Genomic DNA, 17004 nt, shown 5'->3' with positions numbered 1-17004 from the left:
AACAACCCTTTTTTGTCGACTCTTACAAAGACTTGTGAGAGGCACTTGGAAAGAAAATGAATGAGTAGTCCTTTTTTTCAGAACACTTTTCTCTCTAGGGAGGCATCATATGGCTTAATCCATTAACGTCCTATACGTAGTGACCATCCTAGAGCAACCTAGATGTATATATTTCAATATATAATATTACATTAAATATATTTAAATTAGGGTTGTTTTTAAATATAGAAAAATAAGCTAAAGTATTTACAAAATATAGCAAATTTTAGAATTATCAATGATAGATACTGATAAAAGTCTATCAGTGTCTATCATTGATAGTTCTAAAAATTTGCTATATCTTGTAAATATTTTCAACAGTTTTACCATTTGAAATAATTTCCCTTTAAACTATTTGAATATTATTTAGATATTTTAACTTAGGAAACAATAGTGGAACTTCATAGAGGTACAAATTATGGGCTTCAATGTGACAAAATTAATTAATAAAATTTTGTTCATTAGTTGAGTCACATTACTATAGACCTAGAGTTATACTCTTATATATTGTATAGCAAATTGTGCTAATTGATATAATCATTATAAGAAAATCGACTCTCCAGAAGTTTGTAAATAGAGTTAAGTCAAAAGTCTATTTTACCCTTGTCATTTATCAATGATCTTCTGATAAAATATTTTTTTTATGATTCAATCATGAACCAAGTGCTTCTGCGCCCAGTGAGAAGTGGACCCCGTGTTCAAGTCTCAAAATCAGAACTTAAATGAACTACTCATTTATTTTTCCTACATAGGAAGAAGTGAATTTCATCTTATGAAACTATATTTTGAACTTCTTATTTGGTCAAATTTTCTGAATGGTACACTTATTGAAGCAACTATTAAGGTTATTCTCACACTCATGTAAATCAAAGGATGAGTCCTTACAGACAAGAATACATAACTCACGCTCAAGATTAGAATCGAGTCGTACATGACATCCTATGAAATATTAATCTTTTCAGATAACAAATTCACAAAAATGAATTAATTATTTCACTGCCCAATCTTATACAAACTCCTTATATAAGATACCCCACTCACATATTTTCACTTATTAAACCATTTGTAACAATTAAAAATTGGTCATATCAATAGTGTCATTCAAGATATAAGGTATCCAACTTTATGCATAAACCATATACGTTTTAAGTAATTATTTAAGATATTGAAAATGATATCACGAGTATCAAAATGAGCATAACTCGACTAACATCAAGTATGTATGAAGTTCAATCCTCTACTCCATATATCGTTAAAAAAAGAAAAATGGTACCATGATAGTAAAATTAAGTTGAATTTAATAGGGAAGGGAGTTAAGATTTTTTAGGAAGGAAAAGTTAATAATTAGATTTGGTATTTGTAAAGAAAGATATAAAGAATGATTTGGATAAAAATAAAAATAAAAAATGATTTGAAATAGAATGGGATGGGAATTGAATTAGGGGAGAGGGTGGCACAGTAGCGGCTTGGCCTATAAATAGATTAAAAGGAAACGGTGGGAGTTGGTTGGTGGGGACATAAAAATTCCAATATTAATGCAATGCAAAGCTTTATGCCCCCTTCGTCTCCCCTATTCTGCCCCCACAATAACTCTCTTGTCACATTCCGTATGGTTTTCTTCACCTTATCACCATAAAATTCAGACTCACATTTTAATTTTTGTCGTCGTTGTCCTCGATAAGGCCCAAAGACTACGGACGGCTCAAGTTCACTACGTATAGAGAACCACACGTCTCGAAAGAGAAAAGTTAGACCCTTGAATTCTAATCGAAAGATTTATACTTGAACAAGAAAATAACACCCAGTCAACTTGACTCTAGTACTTTGTAACCTTGAGAGTCACAACCGTAGGCGGGTGCTATTGTCTGTCTATCGTGTACTGTCTAAGTTATCGTCTGCCTGATTGAAACTATCGTTTACCTTTTCTAATACTATCGTCTACCTCCTAACGCTATCGTCTACACGATATCATATATCGTCTACCTTCTGATGCTATCGCCTACACGATATCATCTGTCGTCTACCCCTTGACACTATCGTCTACACGATATCGTCTATCTCTTGAAGTTATCGTCTACCTCCCTCAGACGTCATCATCTACCTCCACCAAACGCTATCGTCTATCTTTGACACTATCGTTTACCTTGTCTAAATGCTATCGTCCGCCTCTTGGCACCATCGTCTACCTCTCCAACACTATCGTTTACTATCCAGTTGTATACCTCTTCAAATGACAACAAGCACTTCGACTTGCCACGTGAGTCAGCCATATCCTTCAACCTCACATTCTAACTAATAACACCCAATCAACTCGACTCTAGTACTTTGCAACTTTGAGAGCCACAACCATAGACGGGTTCTAAAAGAAGAGTCTTATAAATAGCCTCGTTCGACAACTCCAAAGGGGAGAAGTAAACTCCAAAGGAGAATTCTAACTCTCTTCTCTGTACTTAGCTGAACTAAGTACTTCATGTACTAACTCAGGCATTAGAGTGTGTTCAGTTCGACACTATACCTTTGCAAGTGCTCTTATGTAGATCAGTTTAGATGACAAAATCGGACTAGAGGAGCGAGCTGACAAAGCACCCAAAGGCCCACATGTCATAGAAAACCACACGTCTTAAAAGAGAAAAGTCAGACCCTCGAATTCTCGATCGACCAACTATAAATTGAAGGAATTATACTTCATGAATTTTATTTTTGATACAAGAGAGTGGAGATTTACATATTAGGACATGTTTGATGAGGTTTACATTTCTCGCTTTTCACTTTTTTTATTTCTTTAAAAAATAAACAAAAAACAAAATATATTTTATTTGAAATGTTTGAAATGAAGTTGTGTACATATAATATAATAAAATATAGAGTTTATAGTATTTAATACAATTTCATTACCAAAAAAAAATAATAAATAATAATAAATTTTATCCTTCAAAGGTTTGTTCAAGTTTGATATGAAATGTCATCTCTAGCTTACATGAGGTTGCTTAATTGAACTAATTTGTAATTTCTTTTATTTTAAATGTTTATTTTAAAAGTACATGTATTTCCTATTGGTAAGTCATACACATAAATAAATCTTAAAAAAGAAAAAATCTTAAAAAATTCATGGTAGAGATAAAATAAATAATTTATTTATTTATTTAATAAAAAGCTTAAAATTCTACCAAAATTATGGAGAAACTAAAGATTTAAAATATAAAAATAGGCTGGTTAATGAAAAGGGAAAACAAAAGGAAAATGATAATGATAATGAGAGAGAAATAAAAAGGAAAATAAATAAAGTATAAGAGGGGAAAAAAACGAAAAGAATAAGAGAAAATTTAAGAGAAAATTTCAATTACAAAATAAATAAAATGTGATGGAATAAAGAGAAAGAGGAGAGAGATGGGGAGATATAGGCGTGAAGGAAGGGGAAGAGAGATGTGGGGTATACGTAGAGATGTCTATGCGGTGAGGCAAGGATGGCTCCCCCACTTCCCGTCTAAATACGGAATCTCTAGGCTGTTATCGACCCATCCAACAAGGAAAATGAATATTTTAGGTTCTGTTTGGTAACCATTTTGTTTTTTAAAATTAAGTTTATGGACATTATTTCTACCTCTAAATATCTTCGTGTGTTATCTACTTTTCACTAATGATTTAAAAAATCAAGCTAAATTATGAGAACGAAAAAAGTAGCTTTCAAAAAGTTGTTTTGTTTTTGGAATTTAACTAAGAATTCAACCATTGTATTTAAGAAAGATACAATTTATTGGAAAAAAGGTTGATGAAATAAGCTTAAATTTCAAAAACATAAACCAAAAACTAAATAGTCATCAAACGGGACCTTAGATACATGTATGAAATCTTTTATAAAAAAAAAAATATATATTAGATAACTATTTTGTAGTTTCTCAAATTTGGTCTTTCTTAAAAAATTTCTTAAAATTTAAAAAGAAGACACGAATTGATTACTAAACAAACCTGTTTCTTGAAGAATGAGAGACGATAACAACAAAAAAAAAAAATAAGAAACGAAAATGTTATTAAACATGCCTTTAGTTTTTAAATACCTAATGATGTCTATTTTAATAATTAAACTTAAAAATAATACGATTTTCATTTTTGTCTTATTTTTGTTTCTACATTTTAAAAATAAAATATATCTGATAATGTGGCATTGAGTTAGAAAAAGTTTGAAGAAAATTCAAAAAGAAGATAGTGCATTATGACCGCGTATTATATTTAGGGGTATTAATATTAAATATCTTAGAGTCGAAAGTCTAGGAATTCATCGTCCCTAACCTTGAATGCTTGTATTTGAATATATAAGATTATTAATATCTAAAAATTATGATATTGTTCGGTAACTATTTCATTTTCGATTTTTATTTTTAAAAATTAAGTCTATTTCTCTTCATTTTTTACAATGATTTGCATCTTTATTATGCACAATAGTTGAATTATTAATCAAATTTAAAAAAACAAAGACAAGTTTTAAAAGTTTTTTTTTTAGTTTTTCAAATTTGGCTTCATTTTTTAAACCATTGGTAAAATGTAGATAGCAAAAGAAGAAATTTGAAGATAAAAATAATGTTAATAGGTTTAATTTTCAAAAAATAAAAAATAAAAACCAAATGGGACCTAAATGTTTGTGTTATTGGTAGGTTTTTTCTCGTTAAAAAATTAATTATTATATTGACTTAAAAAATATATTAATTAATTTAAAAATTAATATTAGTCAATAAAGATATAAATAATAACTTAATGCAATTAAAATTAATTTAGAAATTAACTAAGAAAATTAAATAATTAGTATTTTTCACTCTATTTTCCAAGGTAAAAAGTTCTCTATCTTCAAAAACGGTAATAATATCTTTAAATTCATGAGATATTTTAATTCTTAGCATGTTATATTATTTTAATGTTATGCTTTTTCATTTTATATCTACTTCATTTTATAATAAATAATTCACATGTCAGTTAATTTTGTACTTATTTATGATATTTAATATTATTTTAATTTCATTTTTTAAAATTTTTTCCCTCACATTAATATTTATATAAATATTTTATAATATACATTTAAATGTTATCCTACTTTATTTAAATAATGATTAAAAATAATCAATTATAACCTAATTCAGCCATAATCAAAATTTCATTAACATTTATAACAATTTTTATTATTTTTTATAGATTTATAAAATTTTCATCGATATTGATATTTTCATAAAATGGACATTAATATTTCCATGGAGCAAAGTAAAGATTTTTTAAAAAACTAAATAACCAAATAGAAACATGGAGAGAGTGGTAAAAAGCTAAAAAAAAGAGCAGAAGAGAACAAAAAAATCAGCTGTGAATCACGTGCAATGCACCAGAGAAATGGAAAGTAAAATCTTGAGAAAATTATTATCATTTTTGTTTCTTGAGTGACAAGTACAACACGCATGCAACGACCCCACACAATAACACGACTCTTGTGTTTAAATCATATTTTACTTTTTAAACTTTATTTATTTTCATCTCTAAACTTTTAAAAATATCTATTTTATATTTTAATCTTTAATTTTGATCTATGCTATTAAAATTCTGTTAATTCATAAATAAAATGATGAAATAACTTGTATTTTTAAATGATTAAACTACCAAAAATCATTTGAGTGATATTTTACTTTGCCATTATTTTACTCAATACATGCTAGATACAATTCATCAAATTAATAAAATCTTAACAATGGCAACCAAATTAAACACTTTTTAATAATTGACATAAGATAAACACTTATTAAAAGTTTAGAAACTAAAACCATCATTTTTCAAAGTTAAAAAGACAAAAATAGAACAAGATTCAAGGACTTTAAACCCATTTTTATTTATTTAAAACCGAAGTAAAAAATAAAATAAAAAAACCCTCCTTCCATATCATGCGTGTCACCACCAAACGTATGAATTAAACAAATTTGTCACTATATTTATATAGTTAGGCCAAAAACATTGACATGGAAAGGCCAACTAAAGTAACACAAGAAACAAGTACACAGTTCCCGCCAAAAAAAAAATTACAATAACTTAGACACACGCTTCATACGCACGTGCGCGCAGTAATTAATTTTAACTCAACAAAGAAAAAAAAATTAAAGATACATGATAATTCATAATTTAAAGATACATTTGTTTATTATTTTTTTAAATATTATTTTTTATCACTCAACAAAAAAACAAAACAAAAATTCAAACTTCTTCTCTGCAAAAATTACCTACTCTTTCCTCTTCCTCTTCATGACACACCATCACTGAGGTTGGGACCCACAACCTCTATATTCTTTCAAATCACTAATAAATGCTGGCTCTGAATTCAACCCCCCACCACCACTTCACTCTTTTTTTTTTTTTTTTTTTTTTTTTGGAAAAGAGGAAAAGAAGTCTATGAAAAATATGGAAGGTCTTTTTTTTTTTTTTTTTTTCTTTTTCCTTAAAATAAAACAATATAAATATGTAAATAATAATCTTTCTTTCTTTCTTTCTTTCTTTCTATTTTATTTTATTTTATTTCTCACACCAAAATAATATCTACAACAACAACAACAACTACCACCAAACCTCCTTGTTTCCTTGGGAATCTGCAAAACCCATTATACCAAGAAATTCTCTCTTTTTTATTTTCATTTCTTTTTTCTGAAGTGGGTTTTGGAAATTTCTCTTTTATCCTTCCTCCATCTTTATCTCTCACTCTGTCAAATTATATATTAAGATTCTTTTTAAGGTAAAAGTAGTTTGGACCCACCACCACAATGAAACCCCATCAAAACCTTTTTCCTTTTTTTTTTTTCCCTCTCTTTCTTTTCTTTTTATATTTATTCGTCTGCTCTAAACTTGGAATTTTCTTTGTCATCTTCTACCCACAAGCAATTATTTAACTTCCTCCTTTTAAAAGGTAACCTTGATGAGGACGAGGAGGAGGATGACGAGTCACTGTATCTCAACCCAGCTCGCACTCTGACTCGGAGCTGTGGTATCACTTTCGGCGGCTTTCTCCGACGATTCTCTGCTGTTAACGGTTGCATTAACCGATAACATCCCACAATTTTATCCTATAAAAATAAGGAACAACAAACAAAAATATTACCCAACGTTGAGTAGTAATCCAATTGTCTATTTGAAAATAGAAGGTTTAATTATAAATTTAGTTTTTATAATTCGAAAAAATATTAAAAGTTAGACTATAGTCCTTACGGTTTAATAATAACAAGATTTTTAAAAATAAAAAATAAAGGAAATTAATTATAATAAAATTTTAATTTGAGTCTATCCGTGATAAAAATGTATAGAAATTCACCATTAATAGACATTGGTAGAAGTCTTATCGTTAATAGATGTTGATAGGAGTATATCAATGTCTATCAGTATTTTTTGACATTTTTTTTATCCATAAAAATTTTCCTATGATAAAATTAGAAAGTTTAATCACAAATTTTGCCTTATGATTTGAAAAGAAAGTTAATATTTAGTCCATGAGAGCAATACTTAAGACTACACCCTAAGTACCATACTCTCCTTTCCACTACACAAAAAAACAAATATATTTTTTTTAATCACTTTCTTAAAAAATGGACAATTATCCCTTTTTAATTAGTACAACAAATGTTCAACTCAACTATTTTTCCTTATTTTTAAGTTAAAATTTAATATTAATGATGCAATAAAACTTTAAAAAATCATTATAATTTGATAAAAGAAAAAATATTTCAAATGATAAAACTAATGAAAATATTTATAAAATATAGCAAAATTTTAGAGATAGACACTGATAGACTATCAATGTGTATCATTAATAATTCTAAAATTTTGTCATATCTTGTAGATATTTTAGTTTATTTTTCTATATCTAAAAACGGTGGGGATAAAATTCTAAAAAAAAGTATGAAACGTGGGAATAGTGAGGGTCACCTTGCTGAGTCCATTGCACCAAGACTCGGCATGTTCAGGATTCAAGAGGGTCAAATTGGGTATTTCATTTGCCGCACAAAGTAAAGCAGCGGCAGCAATGCAGGAAGGCCAGTACTCAAGAAAAGTAGCGTCTGTATGTAATAATAATAATAATCCACCATTAATAATTAAAGCTAAATTATGAATGGGGTACTCAAAATTAAATGTGGTCATTCCTAATCCAAGCCAATGAACAAAATATAAGTGTATAATTTTAGTTAATTAATGAATAACCTCGAATATTGGAGAGAATTATTTCTGTAGAGCGTGAGTTCAGAAAACTGGAAAATGTTCCGGTGGGATCAACTTTGTAGGCGAAGAATCCGATAAAGCTGAAAGGTGTTACGGATCGGAGCCGCCAATTCAAAGTTGCCAGCACAAGAAGCTCCATCCTATGTATTGTTCTAGGTTCAAATATATATTTTGCTCCTTCAATCTATACATGATGATCATCAATATTCCATTCAAATTTTCTTCGAATCCACTGTGTACTGAATCAAAAACTGAAGTACCTGTAGATCAACGAATGAAGGAACAATGGGTTCCTCCATTTTAGCTGCAAGTGATAAACAAGCCACTGAAAGAAGCTGCAATGGCCAACCATTTGTTTCCTGATAACAACATTTTCAGCAAACACTGATTCATCATGAACAGATTTCTCTATTACACTCAATATTCAGAACAGTTCAGATCAGAGAAAACAAAATTTAACTTATTATCATCATCAAAGAGATATCCAATCTCAGGGCGTAATACCAAACTTTACAGTAAGAAACATAATCATGACGAGATTTGACGATGTGATTTTCAATAAAGCAAAAGTGACTTTTACCGGCAAGCGGCGAGAATAAAGGAATCGATCCAAGTAGTTGACGGAAAGGTATGCAGTCAGTGGTTGAAAACCGTAATATGCTTGAACCTGTAACAACAAACACAGTACGATCGATCAGTACTCCTAGTCTTCTTCACTGAAACAACAAACAATACAAATTCATTCATTACGGTTTCCAGAAATTAAATACAGTATTTCACAAAAGATAGGGTTAATTCATTGTGGAATAGAGAGAATCAGATGCCTCCTTGTGGAAGTGGAATCGTAAACGTAATCGGAATCGGAATCGGAATCGGAATCGCTCGATTACATTCAAGCGTTGGATTCTGCTGAAACAAGATAACCCTAGATCTACCACTCGAGCATCGCCGACGATTCTAGGAGGCGTAATGGTAAAACAAACGAATGGAATTAGAAAATCGGATCGGTGAAGAGAGGAGAAAAGGAATAGAATCGAATACCTTGAGAATCCATGCAACAGAGTCGGCTCTTGCGGAAGAATCGAGCGATTGAGACTGAAAGCGCGACAAATAATCAATTCCAGGAACGAAGTGCCTCTCGTCCTCTATGAAACTGGCGATAGAATCCTCACTGCTGGCAGGCGATTCAAGGTCAGATAAGTACTCCGGCGACTCTTCGGACAAAATACCGGAGGAGTCCTCGTCACAGAGTAAGTGAGAGTCAATGAAGCAGTCGGAGGAAGAAGAGATCGACATGATCGGAAGAACCGAGTATCCCTCATTCTCTTCGAAGCAGCGTCATCCCCATCCGATTGAGAAAAGGCCCCCAGAGACACCGCCGGATACACTGCCGGAGTTTTGAAGTGAAGAAGAAAAAGGAAGGCGTGGGTTTGAGGATGATGATGGGATGGGGAGTGAAGAAGGGAAGTTGGGTTGTATATATACAAATTGTAACGGAAAATTTTGCAAATTCCGTTGGGGCCAAACCGTAAAGAGCTTAGGAACTCAAAGAAAAAAGACTTTTGTTTTTGATAATATTCGGAGTCGTTGTCCTTAATACGCTTGTTTTTTTTCTTCTCTTTTTTTTTTCTTTCCTTTTTTTTCTTTAAATGAAAAAGCAAAGGAAAAAATCGACTCTTCGAAAAATAAATAGAAAATTGGCGCAGGCTGAGGCAGTATTCCGTTTTATTGTTGAGCTCTACAGTGTAGAGGGAGTTTTAATTCGCTCACCCGCGGGTATAATTGTAGGTGACGTTTACTTAGATTCTAGTAGTGCCACCTGGAACCATACTATTTTTTTAAAAAAAAAAACATTTTTTCTTCCAAAACTTCTGTTAAATCAAATTTTACCGTGAAAATTTTAATTTCATTTTAAGTTACATATCCATATTTCATTAAAATTAGAATTTTAACCTTAAACTTAAAAAAAAACATGGTAATTTTTGTCCTTTTACAAGTTTTGGTTTGATGGGAATTTGGAAATGGCAATAATATTTCTACTAGCATGTTAAACTAAGTGGTCATTTAAACTTAACAAGATAACATTAAACTCGACAAAAGAAATGTAAAGGTTAAAACAACATGATGAATTAGCATATGCTCAAGTCATAAGGTCTTATACATGAGTTAATCCCATAGAAATTTAGCTCATATCTAATAAAGAAAGAATGAAATTCATTAATTCAAAACCCATGAGTTACAATGTCAACTTTCAAAGAGTAGGAAATAAAGAAATGAAAATACGAAGAAAAACTAAGCAAATGCTAGAAAATAAATAGTAGAAGGACTCCTCGAGGCAAAATATCACTCTTAATGGCTCTCTAGGTCGGATTCAACCTTGAAATAATGGAAGGTAGATATTCCATTGCAAGTTAACAATGTTATGAGCAGTGTTATAGCATTCCATATATGACAAAAAATAACTGTGTAGAATAATAAATAAACATTAGAGATTGGTAATCTAGTTCAGTGTAAATCACCTACATCTTGGAGGCAGTGTGCCCAGGAAATATAACTTAAAATGATGAAAAGTAGATATTCCCCCTTCTTTTTCTTCCCTTTAGTTTTCACGACTTGAGTTGTCTGTTTTCGTTTTGCACCAAGGGGGCACCATATCATCATAAGCGTCGGTATCGACATTAGGGTTTGAAACATGATCAAATACCAAAACATTAGACGAAAAAATCTCACTGGAAGATTCAACAACTTTCTGTATATTTGTCTTTTCTATGAGACGCACCATTTTTTGTTCAGAGGTATGAGTTCCTTTTTATGTGCTCACCATTATGTTAGAATAGCCCAGAAGGAAGCCATGAACATAGAGGAAGTTGAAAAGATCGTGGGTGTGTAAAAATTCAAAAACTTCTTTCCTACTAAAACACAACTGACGGAAGTTATTATGGACACCCAATAATAAATATTTTCAACTTACCTTGATTTTCCCCTCGACATGCATAAGGAACTAATAACATCTGCTGAAATAAGACGAGGAACCAATGTCCAGACCTGATGTCTTTCAAATTGCATCAATTCTTCTTGCATTACATTCACCCAACACTCATCTTTCAAAGCTTCAGTTGCATTCCTAGATTCCATTGGAGATGTGAAACAAATATTCCTAATCATTTGTAAATAATCAACCTTCTCTTTCTTTCTAATAGATACTTCAGTTCCTACGTCTTCTATAATATTGCTTGAAGGGTGATTCTTCAAAATTTTACTAGATGGATACTTGTTGTGCTTCAGATCGTCTTCATAATTCAACACATTACTTTATTCTATAGATTCAGAAAAGTCACAGGAATTGTCATCAACAAATGGTACTTTGTTCTATAGATTCAGAAAAGACATAGGAATTGTCATCAATAGATGGTGAGACAATCGGTTTGATTTACAGACATCTGTCACAACAGACTCATTATCATTTTCATTATTTTCAGTAGCATGCATCACATGGTTTCCATCATCTATGATAACATGGGTGGACTCCATAACATTCTTTGTTTGTTTATTGTACACCCTATAAGCTCTACTATTTGTAGAATACCATAAAAAGATTCATCACTTTTCGAACCCCACTTCTCTTTGGATCTCGATCAACCAATATATAACACGAACTGCAAAAAATATGAAAGTATTTGACATTGGACTTTCTCCCCCTCCAAATTTCATAATTTTTGCAATTAGTACTAGGGTGAATCACAATTCGATTATGTATATGGCAAGCAGTGTTCAGAGCTTCGACCCAAAAATAGTATGGAAGGTTATAAACATGTAACATAGCACGAACCATCTCTTGAAGGGTACGATTCTTGTGTTCAACAACTTCATTCTGATAAGGAGTGATGGGGCAAAATATTCATGATGCATGCATTCAGAGTGACAAAACTCAGTAAATTGATTGTTTTCAAACTCCCTACCATGATCATTATGAATCCAGACAATGTTCAACCCTTTCTCACTTTGCAGTTAGAGACAAAGAGTTTTGAGTACTTGAAAAGCCTCGGACTTCTCTCGAATGAATTTAACCCAAGTGTATCTTAGGAAGTCATAACACAAACCATAACATATCTTTTCCCACCAAGACTTTCTACTTGCATGGACTCCATGAGATCAACATGAAGTAGTTCAAGAATGCAGTTTGTAACAGTTACGGGTACCTATTTATAAGATAGTCTCTTTTGTTTCCCAGCTTGACATTCTCCACATGTAACTCTATTATAGCTACTGATATTTGAAAGCACAATCACAACATTTTTCATCACAGCTTTCTGTATAGTTTTAACACTGAGATGACCAAGTCGCTTATGCCACTGAAAATATTCATCATGCTTAGAGACAAGAAAACTTTGCTTTGGGTTAGTAGGGGTCCACAGATAGCAGTTTTCAGGTGAATTTTTTCCTATCACGACAAGAGTTTTAGCATTATTATGCAACACAACGATCTTTGGTAAAATTCACATTCAGTCCCTGAACCCACAATTGACTTATACTAATAAGATTTGTTGTCAAACCTCCGACCAACATTACATCATTAAGAATAGGCAGTCCTGGATAGTTTAGTTTTTCTTTGACAATAATCTTCCTTGTAGCTCCATCACCAAACGTGACCTGACTAGATCCAACAACCTTAATGTCAGAAATATAGCTCTTTCACCTGTCATGTGCCTAGAATAGCCACTGTAAAAAAAAAAAAAAAAAAAAAAAAAAAAAAAGGGAACCCAATCACCTTTGGTTAAGAACCAAAGAGATGTAAGACATGCTTAGGGATCTTAATATCATTTGTACATTTATGATACCTATGCAGTTTATAGCAATAGGGTCTGATATGACCTCTTTTTCCATAGAAATGACACGTCCATTGCATTCTATTATGATCGTTCTTGTTTTGAGGTTGATTAGGGATAGAACATTCAATCTGAGAGTTTTTCCAAGGTTTTTGCTCTCTAACAAAAAAAAAAAATTATTTGTTTCCTTTCTCTAAATATTATTTTCCTTTTGAGTAGCTGAGACTAGAGAATCCAATACTACGAACATCCCTGAACGGTTTACTTTTAGAGAGAATTTGTTCAAGATGATCAATTCTTGAATTAAGCATCCTGTTTACACATTGATTCTTTCTCATCTTTGATTTTATTGAGTTCACGCTTCAAATCAGAGATAATAGACATGAGTCGAGTATTGTCAGCAATAAGACATTCTATTCTTCCCTTCTTAATATCTAGAGCCTTAGCATCCTCACATCGTTGCTTGTACAGATCATGATATGTAGAAGCAATTAATGAGTCACGAGATTCACCATCACCACTAATTACAGTGAATTCATCAATGATTGTTTGTCTTCAGAGCTATCAGATGAAATACAACTAACAAAGGCTTTGACATCTTTTTCTTGATCACTACTTCCATCTCTTCAGATAAGTTAGGCATTCTGACTAATAGTGGCCAAATCCTTCACATTTTTCGCATCAAAATATCTTATATTTATTTATATCAGTTCCCCCCTGATTTGTCAATGTCCCTTTTTGCACATTGAGATTTTTGCGAGCTAGACTCGAAATTTCTACCATTCTTAGAATTCTTGGAGAGTAAAGTCCATACTTCTTCTCAAATTTTTTTCATAACATGGGACAATTGTTCTAATAATAGCGATATTGCATCAGCCAACTTTTCTTCAGGTTCCTTTTAAGATACAAGAGGGTGTTTGTCAATTGAAGATTGTAGAGCAATTCCCTTGTTTCTCTTCTCAGGTCTGTCACTAAGAGACATTTCAAAGGTGAGTAATGATCCAAAGAGATCATCAACTTTCATAATAGAGATATCCTAAGCTTCTTCAATGGCAGTGATCTTCATGTCAAATCTGTTTGGTAGAGATCTAAGAATTTTTCGAACAAGTTATTCTTCAATGGTTTTTTCTCCTAGGGCAAAAATTCATTTGCAATGTCAAGTAGTCTAACACTGAACTCAACAATAGTTTCATCATCTTGCATTTTCAGAGTTTCAAATTTTGTAGCCAAAAACTGTAGTCTTAACATCTTAACTTTGGACGTTTCTTCGTGAGCAACAACAAGAATATTCTAGGCTTCTTTAGCAGATACACAAGTGTTAACCAGGTGAAGAATGTTTTTCTTAACACTATTAAATATGACGTTTTGTATGATTGTATCAATAGCAGCGGAAGCACAAGGATCATCTAAGCACTCAATTTCACTAATTTTGGCATAATATAAAATATATTTTTGCAGAAAAATGGGTTTCAAGACATACCTCTTGTAAAACTTCTTCAAAGCTCATTCTCTAGCTGCAACCTTCTCCATATCTTGTTGTAGACCATCACAAGATCTTCTCCACTATTCTCTTGGTGCTCTAGATTGAGTTGTGGGACTCAAAACAAGCTTGAATCAAGGGATGAAAGAGAAAAGCTCACTGCAACAACCTTATTGAAGAACCATTCTTCAAACCAGTTTTTCTCAAAAAACTCTATAGATTGCATGCCCGATTTTCACTCCAATCTCTTCAATATATTGCAAATCAACATGCAAAGAGAAAAGTTGCATGAGTTGCAGCTCATGCTTGGAGAAGACAAAGGCAAGAAGTTGCTTCATGTGTGAGCTACTTAGGTGATGGATAATGGAAAAATCCATTTTTCCATTTTGTGTTTTAGTTTTTCAATTTTTCAATTTTATCTAAAACCAAATTTTGATTTAAGAAATCTATTTGATTTTAAAAATGAAAAATTAATTAATTTCATAAATAATTAATTATTAAATAAAACTTAATTAATTTAATATCAAATATTAAATTAATTTTAACATATATCCATATTTATATATTTAAATCATATTTAAATATATAAATTCTCCTATTCCGTTTAATTCTAAAATTAAATATAATTATATCTCATATAATTATAATTTCCTTTAATTCTAATTTGAACATTTCAAATTAACTTATCATGCTATTCTAGAGCTAGTCCGTTACGAGCTAGTAGGGGAACCTCGCAGAAGATCATGGGTTCCAATGATTCGAGATTAATTAGCTAAACTCATTAGACCAAATTAATCTCCATTCGTTAACTAATGAGTTATTCCACTAAAGCCCATAGTTGCACTCCCCTCACTGTAGATATATTGTGTCCACATGATTTAACCATAATCAGCAAGTTGACCCTTCACAGGTTGTTCGTAATAACGGCTGAGTCAAATATCTATTTTACCCCCTAGATTACGTCTTATTCCTCAAGTCCCTACTGATCATCTAATGAACAACTAGTTTGTGATCCAATTACCAAACCAAACTCTCTCAGCCTAGTGAGAGGGTGTGGCCCCTTATTCAAGACCTAGATTCAGTACTTGAGAGAACAACCTTTCTCCTATCCCTAAACCGGGTAGGCGTGAACTTCTTCTTGCACCCTATGTCCTCAACTATCTATCCGGTCTTACCCCTGAAATGGGAGTCTTATTGAGGCGACGCTGTTGAGCCAACTCTCAACTATGCAAATCTAAGGGCAATCCCGAATAAATAGGAGTTCATAGTTAGCTCAGGATTAAGATCTAGTTACCTAGGTGATCTAGGTGAAATAGTCAGTCTTAAACAGTAAACAACGTTATAAAGTAAGAGTGACTTATTTCTTGGTCCTGATCTTATGCAAACTCATTGCATAGGACACCCCTACTCCTCATGTTATAACATGTACGAATTATGATCACATCGTATATTGCACTTTACAACTCTTTGTAACAATTACAGAGTAGGCCGAATCCAATGGTGTTACCAAAATAAGGTACCCAACCTCATTCATGTACCATAGATCATTTGGACTATTTACTCGAACCCCATCCACTCTTATGTCTCCACATAAAGTTCAAGTACTCATACAATAGTCATGGGTCTTAGTTTATTGGATTTAGACTTTCATACAATTTATGAGATCAATAACAAGTATATCGATAACAGAAAATGTTTATCATTTTACAAACTGCGAGTTTTTAGGACATAAAACCCAACACGTTTAAGGCCTTAGACTTTCCAAGAGAAGCTTCATCTTCTTCCACAGTCCACTCAACTTCTGGCTTGTGCTTAATTTAACCTTTCTCATTCGTAACTTGAGGATGTGACCTCCAATAATAATGGACTTTCAGGACTTGCTATCCAAAGACTTCAGAAAGGCAAGTCATCCGTGCCCTCCAATATGCATAGTTGGTTCCATCTAGTACAGGAGTGATGGAGTTACCATGCAATTAGCGGAAGAAATCCAGAATCAATAAGCACTGTAGTTAATCAATTTTAGCAAATAAGACAACATGTTGATATAAGAAAAGAGGGATTCAGCAACATACCTTTGAAGATCTTCTTCAAACCACGAATACAGCTTTAACCTTCAATCCAAAAACTTGTAAGCCACCACTTGATTTTTCCTACTATTCTCTTGGACCTTAGATTGATTTGTGGGAATCAAAATGAGCTGAAATCTTGAAAAATTTTGGAGAGTTTATGGTTTTTCAACTCAAGCATGAAGAATACTTCTTCTACAACCTTTTTCTTAGAAAATCCAGACGCATGGCCATGTCTCAGTCAAATTAAGTTGTCCTTTATTCAGCTTAATCATGCAATTATATTGTAGCCAACAATGACAGCTCCTACTAGAGAGATTTAGTGGAATCAAGGTGTTTAAAGTGGGATAAACCCATTAAGTCATAT

At 32.0% G+C, this 17004-nt stretch overlaps 1 protein-coding gene across 1 annotated transcript; it reads right to left on the bottom strand.

The window, feature by feature from the left end:
* Positions 1-6500: 6500 nt before the first annotated feature.
* Positions 6501-9928, bottom strand: LOC120080090 (cyclin-D1-1). Its single transcript, XM_039034646.1, has 6 exons — positions 9307-9928; positions 8846-8932; positions 8526-8624; positions 8248-8449; positions 7975-8105; positions 6501-7118 (listed from the first exon to the last, which is right to left on the bottom strand). The coding sequence occupies exons 1-6, from the start codon at positions 9559-9561 to the stop codon at positions 6882-6884; spliced, it is 1011 nt and encodes a 336-aa protein (XP_038890574.1). The 5' UTR covers positions 9562-9928; the 3' UTR covers positions 6501-6881.
* Positions 9929-17004: the final 7076 nt, after the last annotated feature.

Source organism: Benincasa hispida, chromosome 6, assembly GCF_009727055.1.
Source record: "Benincasa hispida cultivar B227 chromosome 6, ASM972705v1, whole genome shotgun sequence".
Taxonomy (NCBI): domain Eukaryota; kingdom Viridiplantae; phylum Streptophyta; class Magnoliopsida; order Cucurbitales; family Cucurbitaceae; genus Benincasa; species Benincasa hispida.
Note: the sequence above shows the minus strand (reverse complement) of the source record. Positions and strands in the feature narration are given on the sequence as shown.